The 24,085-nt window shown below is 40.3% G+C and overlaps 1 protein-coding gene across 9 annotated transcripts; it reads left to right on the top strand.

The window, feature by feature from the left end:
- Positions 1–1,199: 1,199 nt before the first annotated feature.
- LOC111249978 (uncharacterized) lies at positions 1,200–23,948 on the top strand. Of its 9 annotated transcripts, none has more exons than XM_022804489.2 (20): positions 1,212–1,550; positions 4,205–4,270; positions 4,619–4,708; positions 5,367–5,468; positions 5,765–5,870; positions 6,044–6,621; positions 7,112–7,186; positions 7,710–7,751; positions 7,866–7,964; positions 9,598–9,657; positions 10,332–10,742; positions 14,193–14,276; positions 16,248–16,319; positions 18,925–19,068; positions 20,609–20,704; positions 20,869–20,988; positions 21,127–21,469; positions 22,002–22,180; positions 22,357–22,558; positions 22,791–23,948. In XM_022804489.2, the coding sequence occupies exons 1-20, from the start codon at positions 1,438–1,440 to the stop codon at positions 22,932–22,934; spliced, it is 3,126 nt and encodes a 1,041-aa protein (XP_022660224.1). In that variant the 5' UTR covers positions 1,212–1,437; the 3' UTR covers positions 22,935–23,948. The 9 variants fall into 9 exon arrangements, with proteins under 9 accessions (XP_022660227.1, XP_022660225.1, XP_022660224.1 ...); XM_086986371.1 differs by having other exon boundaries at positions 1,212–3,644; XM_022804490.2 differs by lacking the exon at positions 7,710–7,751 and having other exon boundaries at positions 1,211–1,550; positions 7,824–7,964.
- Positions 23,949–24,085: the final 137 nt, after the last annotated feature.

Genomic DNA, 24,085 nt, shown 5'->3' with positions numbered 1-24,085 from the left:
TCAGTATCTGAGTTATGATTCTGTAATGTCAATTTTTGCCGACAGAGCCTTTGGATTCCAAGCTCTGCCTTCTGCGAAAAAAGCCTTCTCGATTGCAGCAATACGTCCTCGTCCTTTAGATCCCAATATCTAATCACTTCCTCGCTAGTTCTGAACACTCCAATTTCTGTTTTTAGAAGGTTTGCATTTTTTACGTACTGCGCTTTAGTTTAAAGCCTTTTTGCCTAATGCCTTAACCAGTCTTCGATAAATTTGCGCAGCGCTTTGAGCTTCGATGGATAAAAACTTTATCACTGGTCGTCGATTTTTCGAGACGCAAACTCTTCCTGTAAAGCGATGTCTCTTAAATGAAATTCAACGAGTTTTCACTGAAAAATCTTTAGACAACTAAAACATTTACCAACCAAATTTCGACTGCGATCGTTGTAAAATATGTAATTTCAAAGTCCGACTTGTAGCAGAGTAATAACTTAATAATGCTTTACCAAAGCGAAGATAATGCTTATTTGCGATTTGGTAAAGTAGACTAAATTAAGCAACTCACAAATAAATTATTTTAAAAAATAGCGCAACCAATTTACATAGAAAAACTACACTTTACAGGGGTAGAATTAAACACATTTTTACAAACGGGCCATTTTGCATATTTTTTTCTTAACAAAATGCATTTTTTTTTCTATAAACGTACTTATACTACATATAAAATTATTATTGTACTTAGAGTACTAGACATATTGCAGAAAGGCCGTTATAGGATCTCTGGACATTTTTCCCAAGTTTGACCGATACAGCTCATTAACAAAAGACAATACTGAGAAAACTTTATCTTTACATTTCACTAGTTAGATAATCACACAACCTTCGTATAATATTTCGTATGTATTTGGCGATAATAAATAGTTACTCTACCAACTATGTTACGTAAATCCGTTGACGATGGGTTAACGCAAGTTGCGAGAAATGTTGAGTAATTTCTTTACACGAGCTGAGCTCGTGTAGGTCACTTCCGGCCGACATTTGCCTATGCTAAAAACTATAATCAGATAAGTAACCCAAAATGGATCGCAATATACTCACAAGTATACGCAAATAGAGCGATCTCGCTCAGCCATTTGGCACATAACCACGCAGTACCCGGTCGCACTCTTTGAGAGGAAAAAGTGGTTAGTATTACTATATCTGAAACATCTGGACGTCAGATTCAAGCTGCTGGTGGACTCACTACTCCAACGCTTGATTATAGAATCCCGCTATCACGTGACGTTGTTTCCAAGTCAGAATATCCGGCCGTTGACGGGTCAACGTTAGTCCTATTGCTTCTTAAAGTCGACCAATGCGACGAGCCCTGTCAAGAAGCTCTTCCGAGCGCCTATTTCAACCCTTGTAGATAACGAAGCGGTTTTATCGGGCTGCTATCCGGTTGACCTCTTGAATACGATGGAAAAAGATCAGGAGACTCATGAGGACGAAGAGTCAGATTCCGAATCGGAATCCGACCCGGAGTCCGAGACCGACTCCGATGAAGGAAGTCAGTTCACTGAAGACTCTGAGTAAGTTCAGAAATGCAAACGCCCTAGGACAAACAATCGTGATTCATGAAATGACAAAATATAGCATATATATCATAGAGTCCACCATGGTGACAAGCAACAAAAGCGCGTTCTAAGACTCTAAGCACAATTCTATATATGATAGCGTCACTACGTTCGCGGATATATTCGTTCAACTGGTTGTAGAAATCAAGTAAACAGGGGAAAATGTTAAAGTTGAAAAAGGTAAAGAAGAAAGCATTATTCGTGGTGAAGTAAGGCATTCATTTTCCGCAAGGGAAGCTCCAGAGGATCTCTATTTGTGCGAAATGGATAACAGTGTATAAGTGATGAGCCCGCGAAACAACCTGAAGCTGAGGTAGACGTATTCGTGATAACGACCATGTGTAGTCAAAGTGAACATGATAATTTATCAACAGCGATGCGATTATATCTTCAGAAAGCGGGATTGTAAGGACAGGTTATAGATTTGTCTACGGTGAATATTAGGAAGGAACACAATGAAATTAGATGAGACAATTTTTATAAAGATTGATTTTGAAAAGCTCATCTGCAAAGAACACCTGCATACGAGACGCCTTTTCAATACTCGGTAGCAGGGGGCTATATCTCAGCAGTCAAGTACGAAGGGAAACCTTATTTGCTTACTTTATCTGAACAGCAATCAATATCTAAGACACGTCTCTAACAAGGATCCTGGTGATCTGAAGTAAGATCATGCGGAACATCAATGATGAGATTATTTTGAACGAGATCTGGAGAGCCTGAAACACCGATCTTCTGAAATGTTTAATATCTACTGCGATGCGATGAACATCTACGTACAATATTTTACTGATAGAATGTATAGTGGTGTACATACTGAGGGAGAAGCAGAACTTCTTGGTAAGCTGATTTTAAAATAAATCTTTCTGAGTTTTACCTTCGGTATTGCAACCGTTAGACAGGCGATTGGCTCCTAACGCGAAACGATGTGCGTCTACACCCAAATCTTAACCAAAATCGCCGTGTTCACGTGTTCTCGAGCTTGGTAGGCAAACGGGTCAGCGTTGCACTACTACAGGGTCAGTGAGCTTAAATGAGAAACTAAAATGTTTGATTTGCTAACAGGCAAGAATGTGAACCGGGACTACATGCTTGTGAATTGGCAACACTAGGTCACCTGGTAATAATGGCAGGCGTTAGTTGGACGCCATGATTACCTCCAAGTTCTCCAGTTGCTACCTGTGAGCGTTTTGTGCCTGTTTCTTAAGCTTATATCCTGTCAGCGTTCAAAGTAAGGGTGCTACTTTGTAAATATGACCTATTCAATACCACAGCTTGAAGAACCGCCGAGCGTATCTCCTGCGCATTCTCTACCGATTGTCGTAGAAGATATCTAGTCGATTGTTTCGTCATCTACGCTGAAAATCCTATATGTCGGCTGATATGTTTGTTTCATTAACCGTATTTTGCACTGTTAAGAAATTACCGGACGAATATATTTACTTATCGGCTGCTGTGTACTCCCAACGAAATCGGTGCTATAATAACAACCGTAGCGTGGTTATTTCCAAAGTTTCTAGTCCCGGCAGTACTTACTCAGTTTCTTTGTTAGCTTTGCTGCGGGAAGACTTAATTGTGTATCAGCTGTAGGATTGAATGCTACCTGGCTCATTAACGTTGAAACAACAAAAAATAAAGAACTGTAAAACGACGCTACATCCAATGACGTGTTCATTCGTGCGTTTATGTAACCACAAGCGCTTGCTGAGAGCTACCAAACGATTTGGTTAATAACCTGGAAGATTACTACCTGTTGCTGACTGACATGGTGCTCGATGTTAAAATCACGGAACGTGATAGCCCTTGTCCTTCGACGGAGGAACCGAACAGGGAAAAAATACTTAGCAATGAGGGGAGATCCGCTTGTTCAACAATGATAGCGTTGCAGTTTGCAGCCTAAATGCACTGTGTTGTAGGAATATTTCCTCGAAACTATTACAGCTTCTGTTTATCCGTTCCGATATAGCGTCACGTTGAGTTGAACATAATAATCAATAACGTGTTCTTTCGCGGGCGTTGATTCCGGGGCATTGACATGTCAACGTATAGGTGAGTGGACCAAGTGTATACTAATGATAGATCCACAAGAAACCCAAAGGCTCCACGTTCGAATAAAGAAGTTGGACCTTCTGATCCTATCAGGTACATGGGAACTGTAAACGAAAAGACGAGTGCCAATAATTTAGCTATACAACGAGCCATTCTAAGTATGATCAGAATTATCATTTCAAAGTAACTCATCGAAATGTACCTGGCTTAACGGGCGAACCGCTGACATGTCCAATCCCCCGTTGATAGCAGTAATAATGATACTCATTAATAGTTTGTAAACATCATAAGAGCATTCGTACATGACCTTGTATCTACTGTAAGTCGCAAAAATAGTGCATATGCTGTGCTAGAGAATAAGGTTAAATTAGTATTTGTCACACACAATTAAAGCGATGTAGATTGCAGCACAAATACGTGTTGTTTCAATAGGCGTTTCTAAAGGTCACAAACAAAGTTCACTATCATGTTCGTACCTGAGTCCTGAGTTGTTCCTTTTTCGATCGCGAAAATGTTTATTTGACGCTATCATATTGTAACTATTGTCTCGTCTTTTTCAGGACTATTCAGTCATCAGAATTAACGCAGAGCCTTTCCGCCGAACTAACTACTGCGGCAGATTTTGAGTAGGTGATTTGCTCCTTATCATTATCGTTCCTTCGGTAGAAAGCAGATACCATTTTTGCGCTGAATATAGCGTTCGAGGTCTTGACAATTGAAACTTTGAAATTTTTTTTCCTCATGCCAGTTTATTGTACGTATGACTGTGATGAATATCATTACATAATCAATGCATTATCTAGCCGCATTCGATGACATTGGTGGAGGTTGTTCCTGATTTGTATCTTTAAAAGTGTTCATCTATTCCGACGTAAGGCTTCAGCATAATGACACACTTCAATGCAGAGCAAGATACTCTATTTTTTTAAAAATTCAGCTAGCTTCATACGGACTTAATCATTTCATTTTTCCAGATTTCTTCCAGCGTCGATTGTTTACCTCGGCCAATTAGACGAGGTTGATCTTGAAATTTCACCACCTAACAAATACTCCGAGGTAGTTCTGTGAGTATTTCCGCTTATCTAATATACTAGAGTATGTATATACAGTTATGCCAGGTAAAGTTATTGGCGTAAGACGCTGCATGTATTTGCATTAGCCATTGATCGAGCCAGTTATCATGTCAACTGGACATGAATGTGTGTCGTAATCTCTAGCCCAAAAGCATGAGTTTTTTTGCGTTGACCGTTCAATTATCACCTGAGACAAGACTGTCGTTGACTACTAAATAGGATTACGTATCAGCAGCGGCGTCTCAAGATAGGAAACAGAACCACACACCAATGTTTCCATATGTTATATAAGTTGTGTAAGCTACAAAGCTAAGCCGCTTTCAGGCTTCTCTTAAAACAATAGACATAATCCTCTGTTTGGAAGCACAAATTATAGGGTCGACCCGTGTCTTAGCCAGCCCTCGAAAATAGCGAGCCCATATTAAAAAAAAACTATAATCTGAAGCAAAATATAATGAAAAATTTATGTTCAAGCGAACATTACAATATAGCCTGAAAAATGAGCTAGGCATAGAGACACAACTCGTGAAAACCTCTTGTCTTCACGTATATGTAGTTGAAGCGTGGATGCAATTAAACGATCGCATTAGCAGATTGATTGATTGATTTCGTAACTATTTCTAGTTTATACATAATTTTTGGTTCATAGGATTGACACAATTAACGTGGACGACGATAGCGATGAATCAAGTCAGAGCGACATATTTGATTATGAGCGTGAATATTATGAGACGGAATTGCCTCCAGCGGAGTGAGTATTTTATTATATATTACATTGGATACCAAATCATTAAATGCCCTAGAGGTCTTCTGGTTGAAGTAACTTTTTTTTCTTTAATAGAAAATGTATAGATTTGACATGTTTTGTTCTGTGTCTCAGTCAAATACTCGAGGCACGTTGCTTTCCACTTTTGGTAATATTACCTTTATAAATAGATAAGAAAGGCATGTCACGTACGCGGACGTCAAGCGCACATACTAGCTTCAGTGTGGGTTTACTTTACCTATTTAGATGCTTATTTTGATCCTGAATTGACCTGTTTTTAGGTTGTCTAAAGGAATGACCCTACCGAAAAAGCCTAAACCATTAGACTTTCAGCACCCACGATCTTATTGGAAAAGAGAACCTCTGCGGCCGCCAATACCTAAAAAGGTAAAATTTTTAGAAATTGAATTTACTTCCAGACGTCTATTTGCCTTTATTATTGAATGTTAATGATTTGTCGTCAAATAACCATGACCCAACTAAAATCGAACACGGTCGCTGTAACATTTATTTACTACATTCAATTATATGTAAAAATCTAGGTACCACTTCAATTCTAGGTGTCCACCAGCTCCTACACGGTTCCGAGTCCCGAAACATCATCAGCCACTTTGCCTGCTGCATTACCAGCACTACCCAGCCCAAGTCCTGCCCCAGCTCTCCGACTAGCACCAAGCCCGTATCTGCGAGTGAAAATGGGCCCCATGGTAAGCCCACCACCAAATCAACTTGTCAGCCTTTTTCCACCGCCAGAAAAACGATCGCCACCAAGGAAGCATTCGGAGAAACCATTAACACCCCAACCCAAAAAACAACAAGCAGCAGAAAAGTTAGCATCGCTGAAAAATGTGCCAGAAGCTAAAAAGACACCCGAACCTAAAAAAATCTTTGAGCTTAAAAAGGTAAATGGAGCTAAAAAGGCACCGGACGTTAAAAGGTCATCGGATCCGATAAAAGCCCCAGCACCAAAAAAGACACCGGACGTTAAAAAGTCATCGGATCTGAAAAAAGTCCCAGCACCAAAAAAGGCAGCGGCGAAAGGAAAGAAAAAAGCACCACCAGTAGCAAAAAAAGTGCCAGATGCTAAAAAGCCACCTAGTCTAGGCGCATCCTTAAAGACGCAGGATACCCCAAAGGAGTAAGTACCACTACTGTGTTTTAGGCATATAACCCATAACCAATGAACGCATACTCCTAATAACTTAGATGTACTAAAATTATATTTAAACTAGAGATAAAATGAAAGATCTATCTAAACATTATCTATCTATAGAGCTATTTCAAGATATGTGACTTTTTGTTCTTTAATCAATGAAAAAAAACATCTTGTGCAATAAGTATTTAGGAAAGGCCTCGGTAGAGTTCAACAAACCTCTCCACGTGCGCCATTTGAACGCGTTACCCATTTACGATCTCGCCATTTCCTAGTAACAAGCTTTTAACTATTTTCTTTTGCGCCAAGCGCTTCTCGGCCCGTACTATATTTAGTGCTTCGTGGACTGCATATAATAGACAGTTTTCCTGGATTCAAAATAGAAGCCGATTCAAGTAGATGGAGGTCAAATTACCACACTGCAAATAAACGATACCCTCATTAATATGATTAGTCTTTATTGATTCCGTTTCAGACCAGAGATGCCAACGGCCATACTGGCTAAAGGAACGCTTGAAGATCTGCCATCCGAAGTCCTTAAAGTGTACCAGTAAGTTCTGAGCACTCCATCTAGTCAATGCTTCACTTAGCAAACGATCATACGGTGTAGTATAGTCCTACATGTTTGATTAGATTAATCACAAAAAAAACCATTGCGTCTTTTCGCTGCCTTTACCTAAATTCTAAAGAAATTAGGTTTAAGGCTCTAAAAAAGACTTTAGATGGTTCCTTCCACTAAAAGTGCGCTAATTATAGAAATTCGTTTTAATGAAAAGTACGTTTCATGCTCCAAACGCTGGTCCAAAATCACCACGACAACATGTATAAACGAAATTGTTGTTCCCCTATAGAAGGCCATGTTACAGGTAACGATGGCTGGCCCTCTACTCAGACAGTAACCATTGGCAGAGGATCATCTTCCAAAGGAAAGTTTCCGCAATCATTCTCAACGAATGTAGTAATATCTTCGTTTCGTAATGTCACCTACAGATGTGTAGATAAGTTGATGTGGACAGAGAAGATTTAGAAAGGACCGTAAACTCTAAAATATTGTTCTTTAACGTGTTTTTTAGGGAGCAAGTTTTTGTGCAGCCAACGGTACAGAATATAAAAAGGTAAGACGATCTAATAGCCTTATTCCCGATATTCATTTTTTTCTTTTATTTATCTACGTAATAACTTTTCAGAGGAGCAGCAGCTTTATTGTCCATGTTTACTCCTTCGTTTAGGAAGCCCTTGGAGCCACAAAAAGGGAAAAAAGCAGATAAAATATTGCCGAAGAAGGGGAAAAAAGCAAAAGAAAACGTGAAGGATCCTGCAAAACCTAAGTAAGTCTCAGACTTGAAATTTATATGGGTTTACATATAGCATTTACATAGAAGTACTTTATAACATATAGTATAATGCAATAATAAAAAAAAATAAAATAATAATAAACAATATAATAAAGTACTGAAAAAACAACTTGAACAAAGCCCAGCAACCACGAATCTATATTTCTAAAGTTATTATCTCTACTCTATTAATTAGTTACCGCTGCGGCAAAGGGAGTACTTTGACAAATATGCTCGATCCTGGGACTTTTCTGTTAAGGCACTTATGTAATTTTGTTTCCGGTCCTGCCCTAGTTAAACATCGCTTTAAGCGGCTGGCGCCCATAAGCACAAGGCAAAGTGTATTGACTTCCACTTTTGAATGCTGACCGCGATATATGCCCAAATCTAGTAGGCGAACACGCTACCGTAACGTCTAAGGTTGTCACTTATCAAACCACTTGCAAAGTCGGTTTCTCATACAGGTCATTGTATCACACGCCCTTAATATTGAAGAACGTAAGATACTTGTTAGTATTCAGAGGAACACGATTTCCTAGTCATCGTTATAGAGCTGTTCGCACATCAAACGCATACGAGATATCATTTTCTGCCCGCCATTAGCGATGTGTTTTACTGTTTTAATCAATGTTTCTGGTAAGCAGCAAAGGCTTCGAGTTTTCCGTACTTTTGCATATTACTTTAATGAATTGGATGAGTGTGCTTGGAAGTTCGTAATTACACAGTCGCAACGGCGCTCGTAGCATTCAGACACTGCTGCAGCGCGGATCTCGAACGACGTATGCTCTACTGTTAGCCAGTACAGCCTTGCGGCAGCCTTGTTCCTAGCGACCAATTTCGAAGAATAACGAGGCGAACCGAAACTGTCGTTCGTTTGTATACTTAGACGGACTTCGGCCTATGGGATTGTACGGAGAGCGGCAGGCCCATGGTGTGTTTATCTTGAACTAAGTGATTTTGTGTGTGTGTGTGTGTGAGTGCGTGGAGCAATATGAGTAAAACAAGCGAAGCTTCAAGGTAAGTACCTTATCATCTAGCGAGTTTGTATGGTAACATACAGCGCAACTGCCTACATTAGCCGCCTGTCACAGGCTATAAATCGTACGCGGATAATTTGAAATTTAGCGTATGTTATGCGTCCGTTGCGACTCTTGCTTCCGGTTCGGTTTTTCCATTGCTCTCCCCGTTCGAATATGTCCACGCTACCGTGATCGATCGATCGATGGGTTTAGCGTAACTCCTCTGTCCACGAGCATCAGAAAACATTTCCGTAAAATACTATACGAAGCGGCGAGTGCATCTAGGTAACCGGCTCCAAAATAAAGGTTACAAATGGCTAATTATCTAATATATCTAATTGGCAGTAGTAACCCACTGTCAGGTTATAACAGTATTAACTGTTAAACGTAATTTCGGTTTGAGATGTTAACATTTGTTCGTGGTTTACTTGCGGACACCGGTTATGCGATGCAGAGGAGGAATGGGGTAGACTGTCTTAATATTAATCGAATTGGAATTGGACTTAACAGTAATTAAATTGGATGGCTTGTCTATAACAATAACAGAAGTATAATACAGTCTCATTTTTCTGTCAATTGCGCCATTTTTTCAAATTCAACGGGAGTAGTCCAGACATGAAGCACGCCCTCATAAATTACCAATATGTTCGGGAGGATTCACAAGAAAGGTTGGCCCTAGCAGCTCTAATCCTTATTTGGCTAAAGATTGTTTTTCAATGTAGTTTAAATGAAGAGGTGTTCTGCAAGCTGACTACCCCCCCCCCCCCCCATATGAAGTCACTCCGTTAAGCAGAATTTGGTAAATGAAATTGTAATATGTGTCAAAAGCGTTGTCAGTGAATTTTAATTGCCCCTGATTTCGTAATAAAAGCGTTCGAAGGTGAAGTAGCGAAAACGTTGTTGCTTACCAACCCCTTCAGTGCTTCGATACATTGCTCCAAACCGGATATAAAAAATGCTTTTAAGTGGATTACTCACGCCCTAATAATTTAGTTAGAATTCGCCAGGCAACAAACGGGGGTTTCAGTAACTTGTGCAGTAGTAAATTAAAAAAATCAAAGTACACTTCGTTTTAGGTATATGAAGACACAAGTTAAATGAAGTGCAGGCCATAACTTCTTTGAAGGCTGTTTCAAAAACGTTGCTTTTTCAAAAAAGTCTGAGCTCTGTTTTTGACATTTCTCCGTCTAAATGCATACGTTAGTTACACATCATGCCTTTTAGCTTCAAAAAAAAGAAACAAAATCAAAAATAAGCGTATTTTCTCAGCGCCAATATGCATTTGCCGCCCTATGATATCAAAAATCTCCATTTTAATATAGCTGACTAATTGACTTCGCAGAAAATCTAGTGCAGAGCCACCTTCGGAAATAAATTCAGAATCCGCGAAAGAGTCCTCGAAGGAGTCCTCGAAGGAGTCCTCGAAGGAGTCCTCGAAGGAGTCCTCGAAGGAGTCCTCGAAGGAATCCTCGAAGGAATCCTCGAAAGAATCCTCGAAAGAATCCTCAAAAGAATCCTCGAAAGAATCCTTGAAAGAGTACTCGAAAGAGTCCGCGAAAGAATCTGAAAGGTCGCGAAGAAGTAGACCTTCCGGGGACAAGTCATCCGATACGAATAACGCTACGAAAAAATCAACCAGGGCGAGCAAACTAAACACAAGCAAAACTCCGGGCAATACAAGCAAAGCGCCTAGCACAGCAAAAGGAAGAAAGAGCCGGAGAAGAGACGAAAGCAGGCACGGCAGACGAGATTCGTACGTAGTTACTAATCCACTATCCCCAGTGCACGTTTTCTTATTAAATATTAGATAATGCCGTTGTATGATCTTCGCATTGCTAAGCTACTTCAAGTAACAATGAATGCCCACATTTGACATCGTCTATATTGATACGACCCTAAGTATTTACAGATTTGCTGACGTCCTGATTGTACAGACCCGAAACCTTTGCAGATAATCGTATCAACCTCGCAGTGTTTTTCATTCTTCGATGGGCCATTCGTCCACTGTCCATTAGTTAGTTTGCAGACGGTTGTTCAAGACTGAAGAATAGGAAATAGACTAAAGAAGCTTGGGATCAGACATTATGCTAAACGGATGTCAAAACCGTACATCAAGCCCAGTATCCATTCTTCTTCTTAACATTCTGAAATCGTCAGAATAACGTTAGGATATCAACCGCATCTCTTTCATGAGATCTTGTTATCTGCAAGGATAGCTTGTATCGGTGCATCGATTATTATCAATACCATTCGATTTGACGTATTGTTAGTACAAGAAAGGATGCTTCAAAAGTATTTAAAAGAATAAATTTACCCTTAACAAACGTTTTGAACAGAAATTTTTTAGCTTAGTATGGAGGAAATCTGGCTAGGTTTTACGGAAAACGTTTTCCGACACCACAGCAGGTACTAAGCGCGAAATATGTATATCAGGAGATTTAAGGATCTTAATTACGTCGTTAATACAGCAGTATTAATTCTGAAGACGGTTGTATAAAAGGGACAACAAGGCGCATCGAGACCGCACCTTGCTGCGTCAGCTTCAGTTTGAATATAACGACCTGTCTACTGTCTTCAGTGGTTAAAACGGGCATAGTACATCTCAACTCATGTTTTCTCTTGTTGACCGAAGTCGTTCAAATCCGAACTCTTACACTTAATGCTAAAAAAACCGATGAGATATGACCTATTGATATATCATGATGTTGCTCTCATGTAGTGTTCTGCGGAATTCATGGCAAATAGGTTTTTTTTTGTGACCTAAATGTGGGGGCAATGCTTGTAGTTTGTCTTCGGGTATTGATTTCATACTGTTTGAGCAAAGCTTGGCATATGAGTTTTCGAGGAAGCTCGGCTCGTTTTATGTAACATTAAGGTGATCATATTCTCTGTGCCGAAGGTTTAGTGAAAGCCAATAGTGATCCTTAAAATGCGCACCTCATCTTAGGTCAGTAATACACGAAATAGCATAATAAGTAAAAATACAATTATTTTCAATAACATTTAAAGAGATATAGCCCAGAAGCATTTTAATATCTCATCGATAGAAAAACTGCTACCAGTATCAAGCCGCACATTATGGAGGAGCATAGCCACAAGGCCATGATGTGGCCGATATGATAAAGAACAAAATGGATCACTTGAAAATTCAGCAGATTTGTAGAAGATGTGGTAACCATAATTGATTTGCCATCTGCGGTACATACTGCACGTTATACAATTTTCGATGTAGTTTTCTACTGTATTGATGGTGAGGGACGGAAATTTACCTAGTAAACAGGTTTGATACATCAAACTTTGCATCTCGGAAAAGTCGTTCCGCCAAACCTGTAAAATTCGATGGGCCTTCGGCTATAGCCAGTGGGGATGAAAACGACACATAGTTAATGCAACTAGAATTCAATTTAACGTGAGACAAATGAAGCTACTTTGTAGATCGCCTTTGAGTCACAGATGCGAAACCACAAGTTTGCTTGTATATTGAAGGGCTAATTATAACCTATAACTTTGTGTGGCGTGAGGGTCTGAGAGAGAATATATAAAACACAAAATCCTAATAAAATCACCCTTTTCATGCCATTGGCCTCAAACTTAAACATAATGGCTTTGAAGGAGCGGCAAATTTATTTCCTCAAATTTATTGATCAGATTGCTGTGGCATTATGTGGGACGGACAGTGAAGGATATAGTTAAGCATAGCTTAACTATATCCTTCACTGTCTGTGAGTTTATTTTTAGGCAGCCGAAGTAAGTTTCGCTTAAAAAGAATACCTATCTATCTACCTAAAAAAAGGCATTAAGTAGGGCATAAGTAGGCCCGAAAGGCTATCACTTCTGTAAACGTACTTTTCTTTCTATGTCTCCAACCCCACTGATATTAGCAGTACTATTTCCTGAAGACAATTAAGTCGAATATCTACGTGGATTTCTACTATATTGGACCGGATGAGACGTATAAAAGAAATTGTAACTTGGTCTTAACTAGGTCTATGATAGGCTCAGGCTTGTGAAGTAATGAGCTATCTCCACCATTGAGCCGAATGAATCCACGACGTTCTTGATAAGAACTTATCAATACTGCAACATAGTTCATTAGTAGTTTTGTTGATGTTTTAACTGTGGGCTGGTAGTGATCTCATTCTTTATTTTTTAATGGTTTCACTAGGACGTCTTCAGTACTTAGTGTGTAAAAAAAAAAAATAATTTTTTTTATATTTAATTTAATAGTCTGTTCATTCGTTGGTACACGGGCGAACAAGTCTTAACACGGACTCATTACTGGGCCTCCTACTACGTATCATTTCTGGGCCATTAATAGATGCATCCCCGGTCAGAAATGGCATTAAGTTAAATAACGGGCTCACTTCTGGATCGATGCTTGCATCGGCAGTATTTCGTTTTTTCTCATGAACGTCTCAGTGCTAAATTGAATATCTATCTATTCGTGTTTCAAAAATTTGTAATGAATCTTTTGTAACGAACAAAGTTTGTGCTCGATGTGCTTGAATAAAATGAGATACAATGTTCGTCAGTTTTCGTCAACAATGTGACAGTACAAACAAATAACAGGACTTATTAATTTTGGATGGTTACAGCGCCCTCTCATCCTCCCGAATTTTAAGAAAACCACAAGAAGAATATATGTTCAACATTTTACAGGCTTTGTGGGATTTTGTCATCTTGCAACCTATCGAAGAAAATGTGAATGCCAAACGACGTGTAGCATGTGCTCGTTGACCTTATTTGAGAGAAAAAAAAAAGAGAAAACAATGAAGACCAAAAAAAATGACGTCCTTACTGTTTGTTGATAACGTTGATACTCTCTACGATTTTAGCGGTCGAGGACCGAATCTTCAATGCATTGTTGAATGGTTACTGTTAATTTAGAAATCGATCAAGAACATAATGTTCAGTTTCTGATCAAGCCAATTTAACGCAATCTTAATGCTATAAGGCGAACTGGATTTGCGGAACGTAAATTGTTTTGCCGGAAACTTTCCTTACGTACGATCGATGCTGCTCTTACTGAGTAATGCTTGTCCTTATTGTCGAACGTGATTTCTGCAAGATTCACTAAGGTAAAAAAATACACGACAAAATCCAATCGTGACCAATTGATGAGCTAATTCGTCCTATTATCCAACCCTTAGCGTACACTAACAAACTGTACCATCATTTTGTTGATATACTGATATTGCCTCAGTGACGTGATTTATGTCAACACCAAGAAAAAAGATACGAAAAAAAAGAGTCGGGTAAAGAACACCGCGAGGAAACGACGACACATGTAAGTATGAAACCCGTATACTTTCATCTTTTTCTCGCTGTCGATTACTTCATTTCAGTTCTATTGTAGTTGAATCGTATAACATCTATCAATTTACGCGTGCAGAGGGAGCTCACAGCAGTAAACTGAAGGTGTTATTTTAGGTGGTGGACACAATTAATATTGGCTATGTGCAAACTGCAATGGAGACGTTGGATAGGAATCAATGTTTAGCCTATTCAGGACGGGAGTTCATAAGATGGCAAGATGCTTCGTATGTAGGATTGTGAATGTGTAGTTCCAGTTGCTAAGCGAGGCGAGGAATTTTTAGATGTAGTACCCTACAACTGCTTCATAAAAGGCGAACACTGCGGCTTCCAAAAAGTACGGTATTTCTGGTGAAAAAGGCCTTAATTTTACTTGAACGAATTCGCTCGACAGCTGTTAACTCGTGGTGCATAACCCAAAACTCAAATTCTGGCCCGAGCTGTCTAACCTTTTGTGCACTTAGACATGGCAGTCTTCCAATTATCATGCATACTTTGATGATGTGAATGTACGTTACTGAATTTCCTTGCTGCAAGCTTGAGCTGAGAGGTCCTTGTCGCACTGCTAAAAATCGGCGATGCCAAGGCCTGTCGTAAAAGAAACAGCTGAGTGGAAAAAGATCAGCTTTTGGCAACCGAAGGCAGCTAGTTCAGCTCATAAGCTGTTTCAAGGGCGCGGACCACAGAGCAGACATTCGAAATCGCCAGTGTCGGTAAACAAAACATCGTCGCTATCTAATGGTTGACTAGCAGACGACGCCATCATGTTTCTCTATAGAGTGAGCCAGTCTACGTCATTAAGAAGCGAATAATGGATGGGAAACTTTGGTCTTATAAAGAGGATGATTCGGATATTCTTATTACCGAAACAAGACAAACTAAAGTTGGGTAAGCAAACGGCAGATTGTACATGAGTGCGCGTTATAACTATTAATATCTAGGAACATAGGCGGTGATAATAGGGCTTGTGCAAGCGGCAACTGGTGGCAATTGGAGCTCTTGGAAAGAGTTCCACTCAAGTGAGTATTAACCAAACGTCTTTCAGTCTCCATGAAACTTCGTAAGCTTGTCGTAACATTACAGAAACCTCTAACGCCGAGATTGAGGCAAAGCTGGTGAATTCTAAATTTGCTCAAAGAAGTTTTTACCTTGATCGTCCACGTATCGGAAGGATCCGCTAGGAGTTGGCACGCAAATTTCGTAAAACACGTTCGTGCGATTGTTTCATACGCCTACGAAATGGACAGCCTATCAAAATATCCGGGAGAACTGTAGCACACGAATTTAGAATTCGTATTTGCTATCAAATTTCTGTGTATCGGGTGCGTTCTGAGGTAACTGGATTGAAGTAACAAAAAGTCTTAGAAACATGTCCTGGTGTTCAAGAGTAGACGAAGAAATGGAGTGTTCGACCTTTGCTTTTAAATAGTGGAATCCAGGTATCAGTGTCTCTTGCTCCATTGAAAATTAGCATTTTCAGTTTGGTCAGCTGACAGAAAAAGTAGTAAGTTAGCCGTTGTCTACCTTATTATGTTGCAAGTCATGTGGCTCCTCTACTAAGGTGCATGGTTCGTCAAGCATCCGTTGTCAGCGAGCGTAGAATGGAACACTAATGTTTCTGTGTTGTCCAAAGCCTTAATGCTAAGTGGTCTGGCATAAACTTCTCAATTGGTTAGCTTCGGAACACGTTCGCCAGTAAAGATATCATACTATAAATACTATTCTATAGAAGTTCATTACTTCGGGGGACTCTTGGACTTTACAGTTTCATCTGAATAGAAGCCTTATAGTTTCTTCTGACATGTCAACAAAACGAAGTAGTGCCCTCTTGTGCAAACCTGTAACCACCTGGTTTAAATGGCTGTGAGCTCCCGACTCATATGAGTCCCACTTACCCCATGAATTTTTTGCTAATACAAGGTTTCCTAATCCATACTAATTTTAGAAAATGGTCGGATGCTTCACCTCCGGCCACTTTGGAGATCAGCATGTCAAGCTCCTCGATAATCACCGCGAAGTAAGTGATTCGTTTTTGTTTCTATTAGCAAACGATGTTTGCAACGACTCTTGTTCACTCAGCAGATTACCAGGTGGGGCATTGGAGAAGCCTTTGAAAGTCGGCCATATAAAATCTATGTAATCATATAAAACATTCGAATATTGTACATGAAAACCTAGCACGGCCGGGCACCTTCTCAGAACAACAAACTCTGAGGGTAGTGCAGTCCTCGCCAGCACAGACTTTCGTTCCCCAACGTGACGCAATCTGTAGTTTTACAGGATCGCTGTTGAGTGTTACTCAATAGTATTTATTTTCTGGGAAATCGCCCTTTTATCAATTCTGTTGCTGTCTGATTTTAGATAGCCTCAAGGCTACTGCCTGTAAAGCGTCTTTGTTTAGTCTTTATATTAGTTAGTATACAACGTAACACGGACTTGCTATTGCGTTTAAAAGAGCTTAAAATTCAAATTGTTATAAAACGACTGGCGCGAGTATATTGAGTGCGTTTCAAGAGCTTGACGTTTCAATTTTTCCTCTGTCCTTATTTTGGCTTTAGGTTGCTTAGTTTTTTTTAGAGAGCGATTTTATTCATCCTGTATATGCGCAGCAAAGATTCTACGATTATCTTTGGTAATTTTTGAGAAATCCGAGAAGAATTCACAAATGTCGAATAGCTTACAGGTTGTCCTACATTTCAACAAACGATGAAAAGTTCAGGACTTATCAATGCTGCCGAGTTTCGCAACGATTTTTATAGAATTTGTTATCATTTTGTTGCCGGAAAATTGCAGCCAACGATTTCCGTAATATTATTTTATATATTTCGTTGATTTAGAACCAAGACGACAGGTTCTTATTAGATCAAATGAAAAGACAACCGAGTGAAATGACCTTGTGGTGAGTGCTTTCGGTTCCGATTGTTAATATTCTATCTGAACCACAATGGGTTTCGAGACTGTCAAACTAAGTGCAGCAAACGACGCAGGCTGAAAAATCGACTGTTGATGGTTGGAAGTTTTTTTACTTCGAAGGGCCAGTGGGTGGTCCCTACACAGTTAGAACTATCGATCTACGAGATTTTGTATTTCTGGGCGCCGATTCGCATTAGAATGGCCAGGGTGAATCTCTTTTGTGAATGTTTTTTGTGTGATCTACAACTGAGTGCGAGGATTTGAACCTGAAAATGGCTATGTGGAGGTTGAAGCATTTCAAGACGCCAAAAACATCTAGGGTAAGCATTTGTAAGTGTCAGCTGACTAGCTATAAGAGAAATCCATTAATTCGGTGAGTATCACAATTTCGCGAAGCGTTTTTATTGTTCGTTTTATTCAATGCCCTACGGTATGCCTGAGTAGTACCCGACAGGAAATACTAATAGTAATATGCCGGTCAATGGCCTGTACTATTGCGACGAGCCGCTCTGCACGTGCGGTACCCATTTAAGTAAATTTATCTATCTAACTAGTATCGATGACTATCGACCTGATCAATATAATGCAGTATGGACGCGCCGGTGAAGACAATCAGAAGTTAGCATGCAGCAGAGGGAAAATTCGGGTATGTGTGGATATGTGTAACTGAAGTTATTATTTAGGCTAATGAAGGGTAGGCAAGATAAGTGATTCCAGCAGATTACCTGACATGGTTTCTCAACTTGAGACATCTCACCGACGAGACATTGCACACACCCTACTCGACTAGGGCAAGCAGCAATGGGCTCAATTTGCCATTCGTATTAGTTTTGTCACGTGAGTGTCTTTTCACTCACCAAGGAATTCGCAAAGGGTCGGTCCTTAGACTCCCGTTTTATTCGAGCGTTCGATCCTCTGGGAACCTAATGTATCGTGATAATATATATATATATATATATCATCACGACACGTATTAAATATATATAACTATGCACATGAAGTTAGCTGCAGTGAAAAAAATTTCGTAGTTAGGCTCCCATTGGAGACAAGCCAAAAATGTTTTGGTAAATTACACTCAAAGCCACATATGTGTAGTAGTACCCTTGATATGCTGTATTGAATCTCTTTTGGAATCGACTGGTTCGAGCATTTTGCCTTTTGCCATTTCCGAAAATCAGGAGTGTTTCCTTGCTATCGGTTTCTTAGCGGTTACGAAACAGTCTTTATTGGTCCATATGGCCCGTCGGACGAATCTCAAACGACACAATGCATTTGTAAATAATTGCTTGTAAAGAAGTGGACAGTTGTGTAGAGCATAAATCGGATAAAGCTGGTTGATCCGGCCGTTCGCCTGATTGCTTAATGGTTTTTGAAAATTAGTCCCAAGCATGGCGCAAGCAGCGCCTCTACGTAGTAGGTCAAAAGGAGGTTAACACATGAATAATGTATTGCTCAGAACTTGCGGAATCAAGCTGGGGTGGCCAATCTGAGCTTTAAACGATGTTTCATGGGTTAAGCCACGGTACCGCCACACCGTCCCCGAGGGCAATTCTCTTCCTTTGATGCTATCAGGCTCCTGTTTTGATCTTATCTAATTGTAGCCGGACCCGTATGACTGGTTTGTCATCCAACGGCTATGTCTAAATAATTTGCACTAACGAGTGTCTTATTCATCTTGTTCGTGTTGTTGTATCGTCTTTGATTTTTAGCAAGATTGGCAAGAAGAAAGCGAAAGACCACAAAAAAACTAAGTTTGAGAAAGTTGGCACTGAAAGGAAAGCGGATACCGTGTCTTCGTCACGGGTGCCTGCTAAGAGTGAGCGGGGCCTAAAGCCTAAACCGAGCGTTCGCCCGTAAGTAACCGTGAAAAGCGACTTTTAGCCATATCGTCGGACCCCCTCCTTCCTCCTATAGTAGATATACGCACAGTAGCCGGAACACGCGTATATATCAAAGGACTCATTTAATAACAAGCTATTCGAGCCTTGCGAACGCGGCATGATTCACACAACACAGACCGATATCGGATGGGTACAGAAAAAATTGCTTGCTAGTTACCACCTATTAAATATATATGTGTATATATTATATATGGCGTGTGCAATATCTCGTCGTATTTTGGTTTATCTGTCAAAACTGGAACGGAAAGATACCCACTACTGTCAGCTGAGACAAACAAAGCTATCGAAGCCCCCAGAACCTAGAGGAACCTTCTAGACGACTTTTTCTAATAGAAACCTTAGTCCATACTGCACTATAATAGGCCGGATAGTATACATCGGTGAGCTTTTTCGTAATAGCCTTTGTTTAATAATAACAAACGATAAGCCGCTGTAATACTTCTGGTTTTGTAACGCATGGGTTGTATTGTGGTGGACAGTTGGAAAAATGATTAATCGACTGTATATTTCTGCCAAAGATGGACAATGGCGGTTTGCAAGAACAGTTATAAAGGTATTTTAGTGTTCTCGTTCATTCCAACTTCTTTAAATTAGAAACCATTTATGAATTTCATTGTGAAGAGCCCTTTTTGTGTTTGTTTTGAAGATCTGCATTTACTATAAAAGCTGAATTTTGTTTTATAAATTTTTAGGGGCTTCTGCGCTAATCTTTGACGTTACCTTCTGAAAAATGTTCAGTCTGTTTTCAGAAATAAGCCCTCGAGTGAAACTACCACCTCATAAAAATATCATTAGAAGGGATTCCAGGGCAGAATTTTCATTTCGGGTCGATATTTGAATCGCCAAAAGGAACGGTTTTATAAATGGCCCCAAATTTTTTCTCTGTTCCGGAAAAATATGGTACAAGATAGAGGGACAGAGCGCAACGTGTCAGGTACTTCCATACTCAGCCAGAAAAACATAATCCATCTCCGTGTCGAGTTCATAGCTGAATGGGTTTGCGTCTTACTGTAGAATCCGCTTGAAAATCTCGTGAAAACTGAGAAAAGGGTCGCATGATATTCTAGAAGACATTCTACCTTCAAATCAAACATGTGCTTTCCAATGAAGCTAGTATTCAGCAGTGTCTGTTCTTTCCGCGTCAATAGAAAACCCACACGCGACAAATTTAAATGAGCCTATTAAATGACCAGATCTACCACTAACATTATTTCTCAAGGCTACAAAGTCGTATGCTGATGGGTGGGCTGTGATGTAAGATTATCAACACTTGAAAGATTTACGGAAAAAGCATTACTGGGGAAGCTCACTGGGAGGATCGGGTGCCATTTGCAATCTGCCGGTAGTTTCGGTTGATTACTCCTAGTCGACCGACATCTTCTCAACTTAGAAGCCTCACCACTTGGTCGCAGCATCGGTGCTTTTCATTGTCAATTTGAAATTCGATGAAATTGTAATTTGCTGTCTTGCGTGTATTTCTGTTTACATAAAGGACCAGCAAAAAGGCGTCTTCGCCAGCACCATCAGAAGAGGAAGCCCCAGCTGCGGCGCCAGGCGCTCCAGATCAAGCTCCTGGAGTAGGAGGAACGTAAGTTGTTGCCGGGCGGTCTCGCCGATTCAGCTTCGATCATCAAACTCACGTGCAATAATCGCTACTGCATCCTTTGCGGCGTGGCTGTTCTCTATATATAGAATATTAGCTAGCTTGTATATGAATACTGCATTGATACTTTTTTGTTGTTTTCTCTATAGAGAAAGGACGTCTACAAGGTTTCTTTCAACTGACCAAGGATCACAGGACCCAGGGCCACTTCCTGAAACTCCGCCGGAGGTCGTCTCGTCTGACACGGCTGCTAAACCCCGAAAAACTTCGTAAGTTAAGGCTAATAAGCGTTTAGGCTGAGTAAGTATCGTTGCAAAAAATAAACGAATGAAGTAATTAATAAAGTAACAAAGAAGTTATTTGTAAGTATTTGACAACCACTATGTTATCTTAATCCTTTATTTCAGTGTCACACAAAAGAAGTCTACCAACCTTTATGTATGCATCGGCATTGTGCTGGTCGTGGTGATGGGCATTATCCTTTATTTTGCTATATTTGCGCGTGGTAAAAAGACAGAAACGATTACAACTCGGAGCTTTACGACCCCAAAGAGTGCGACGGGACCTAACCTCATGTTGATACGGAAACGCCTTAAACGGTCCCTTAAAGTGGCTGATAACCTAAAGAGCCGCATACAACAATGTCCAAGCACAATGAGCAGGCATGATAGGCTCTCGTTTGTTATGAGGGCAAATTTGTCACATCTACGTATGGCTTTTGTCGACCCCACGTACAGGATGCTTTTCAAGGTGGTTGAAGGTTCATTCCGAGAATTTTTTTCTTTTAAGAGTGTCAAAAGGTGTTCGATTTGAATTTTCCATTCTAGATCATACACCCACTTGCAAATTCACATAATTTTTTTTGCGCGTGTCCTGAAAGACAAATAACTGCTTTTTCTAGGAATGACTGTTAAGTAAAAAATTTAATCGATAGCGTGTTGACATCTACAGTCAGACAAGAGTCAAGCTCTTTTTCCCTGCCGTTCAATCCGAGCCCGTTCGGTAAACAGTAAAGAGGAACAGTGGGAATAGATAAGGAAACTGAGGAACTGTGTAATAGATTAATAGACTAACTAGTTGTGATAGAATTCTGTGGAGAGACATCGCTATGCCTAAGCTATCACAGGCCATTTTTTCCGTTTCGGGAATGCTGTCCTAAACGGACAGTGTTCGTCAGTGTGGAAATATGTATTACTGAAAAAAACATGTAATATCAGGTTTTGTTGGATCTCAAAGAGTGCACTGAAGTTAACTTTAACTGGCGATATGTTAATCATTTTAGGTTGCTGCACTAGTCTCGTTTCCGTACGACGTCATTAAAAGCAATATCTTCAAGGGTGCCTACGTCGCCATTGTGCTAAATCGACTGCAATCAAACATGACATTTTTTTACTTCCTGCTTAACTGCAAAAATCAAGAACCTGTTCGGATTCAGCCAGTCACGATGGGCACTATCGCGGGGTTAGTAATTTCGGATTCTGTCGGAAATAATTTCCTCAAATTTATCTAAGATGGCAATTTTTACAGTTCAATTACGCCGAGTTAGTCAATGTACTCGACATGGACTAGAAAGGCCAAAGACCAAAGAACAAATTAAGTTAATTCACTTCGAATGATTGTATAAAACACATTTTCAGAGTTAGACAGCACATTCAAGAGCTGGCTGAAAACAGTCGTAGGGTCGACTGGTTTAAATGCACGAGAGGAAGTCTTGTAGACGAGTCAATAAATGTGACGCAGTTTCAAGTGAAGGCAGAAATTGATCTCACATTTTCACGTTTGCTTATGGAAACCTGCAATCCTGAAACGGGAGTGTGTTCGACGACCTATAATCAATCGGTATGTCATCGCTTATTCTGCACGCGCGACAACCGCTGCAGGCTCATACAAATGCCGCTAAGCAGCAAAACCGATAAATAATAACTTTCTTCCAAGACACGTTATAGTGAATAGCCGGGTAGCTTTTACTATAGGCGAGTTTCGTTAACTGACGCCTATCGTTGACACGTCCATGTCGCAATTTTCTATTGTGATTTCCCTAAACGGTCGTCGAATTGTGTTGTTTCCGCAGGTACCCTTGTACGAGTTTAAAACGCAGCCTGAATTTCGGATGTCGGCCATAACCGGGTGGACTGGGCTAAAGTACCCGAAGTTCGATTTCCTGCATTTTGCAAACATTACCACATCGTGTGAGATTCACACAAGCTCGCTATAGTAGCGGTGACAAAGCGCCTGTGTATCTCAAGGGCGCGCCAAGCAACTTCGGGGCCCCTGTGGTATTTCACATTTCATATGCAGTACTGTAACCCAATGCGACCCACTGACAGTGGGACGACGACGACGACCGCTAACACTGGGCCTTTGTCCTTCACGGCAAAATCGGTGAAGTTCTGGAGGCGGTGCTCTTATTCACACCTTCGATGAAGACGATTGTGGGGCGCACTATGCCGCTTTACTGGATTGACACACGTTTTGCTGACTAGGTCTCATGTTCGCAAATCGTGTATTCAAGGCCAGCCCCTGCGCAGGTCCATTAGACGAGTCTGCAACCCACTCTTATATATATCTATTTACAAATACTATATGATCCTTGCAAATACCTTTGTTCTGTTACGACGTATACAATTGTTTGCTGTGAATGCTGAACCGCCAGCAATCGCAGGGCACAGCTGCTGCTGCTGCTGCTGCTGCTGCTACTACATTTTGAACGAATTAACGCCGTGTTGGTTGATGAGCTTGTTTAGGTGACAGCGATCAGAAATTAATTTTTCTTATTGGTTCGATCATCGTTTGCGCGTCAAAAGCCACAACAGCTCAGGTCATCTCATGACCGTTTGGTCGTGGGGTCTATTTCAACCAAATCGGGGGGTTAATTCTGATATGTACACAAAAAGCTTGAAGTTGTACTCCCGCAGGTGACTATAATCTTAGCATGCACAGGGGTTGTCTGGTATTGGTAGGAAATTAAACATGAAAAATAAATGTTTTTGGCAATACTAAATAAAAATTACAAATCTTGTGGTGCCCTACGAATACAGAATGCTTTACTATCCTTAGTTCTAAAGGGCAGCTACACTCCGTCTTTGTACACCCACAGCTGAGTCCGATTTCTGGGAAGCGGACCGTTACGATTCACTCTGTTCCGATTGTTTTTTGGAAACAGCGCACGATTGCGTCGCTTACAAAATCGTTAAATAAACGAAAACACGTTCAGTCAGCAGAACGCTAATTTTACTATTGTTGTCGTTGTTAACTGTCGTTAAAAAAAACTAGGGGTTCACACATGAAAAACGGGATGGTATGATTTTCATAATCGGTTGTCGCAAATGTTATTTCTCCGTTTTCCAAAAGTTTAGGTTCACTACT

The sequence above is a fragment of the Varroa destructor genome, unplaced genomic scaffold, assembly GCF_002443255.2.
Source record: "Varroa destructor unplaced genomic scaffold, Vdes_3.0 BEIS01000004.1, whole genome shotgun sequence".
NCBI lineage: Eukaryota > Metazoa > Arthropoda > Arachnida > Mesostigmata > Varroidae > Varroa > Varroa destructor.
This window is presented reverse-complemented; position numbering and strand designations above follow the sequence as displayed.

Coding starts and splice junctions, on each gene's coding strand:
- LOC111249978 (XM_022804490.2), top strand. CDS start 1,438: ATGGAAAAAGATCAGGAGACTCATGAGGACGAAGAGTCAGATTCCGAA. Junction 7,965..9,597: donor AAGGATCCTGCAAAACCTAA/GTAAGTCTCAGA, acceptor CAACGGGAGTAG/TCCAGACATGAAGCACGCCC. Junction 22,181..22,356: donor ACGATGGGCACTATCGCGGG/GTTAGTAATTTC, acceptor ACACATTTTCAG/AGTTAGACAGCACATTCAAG.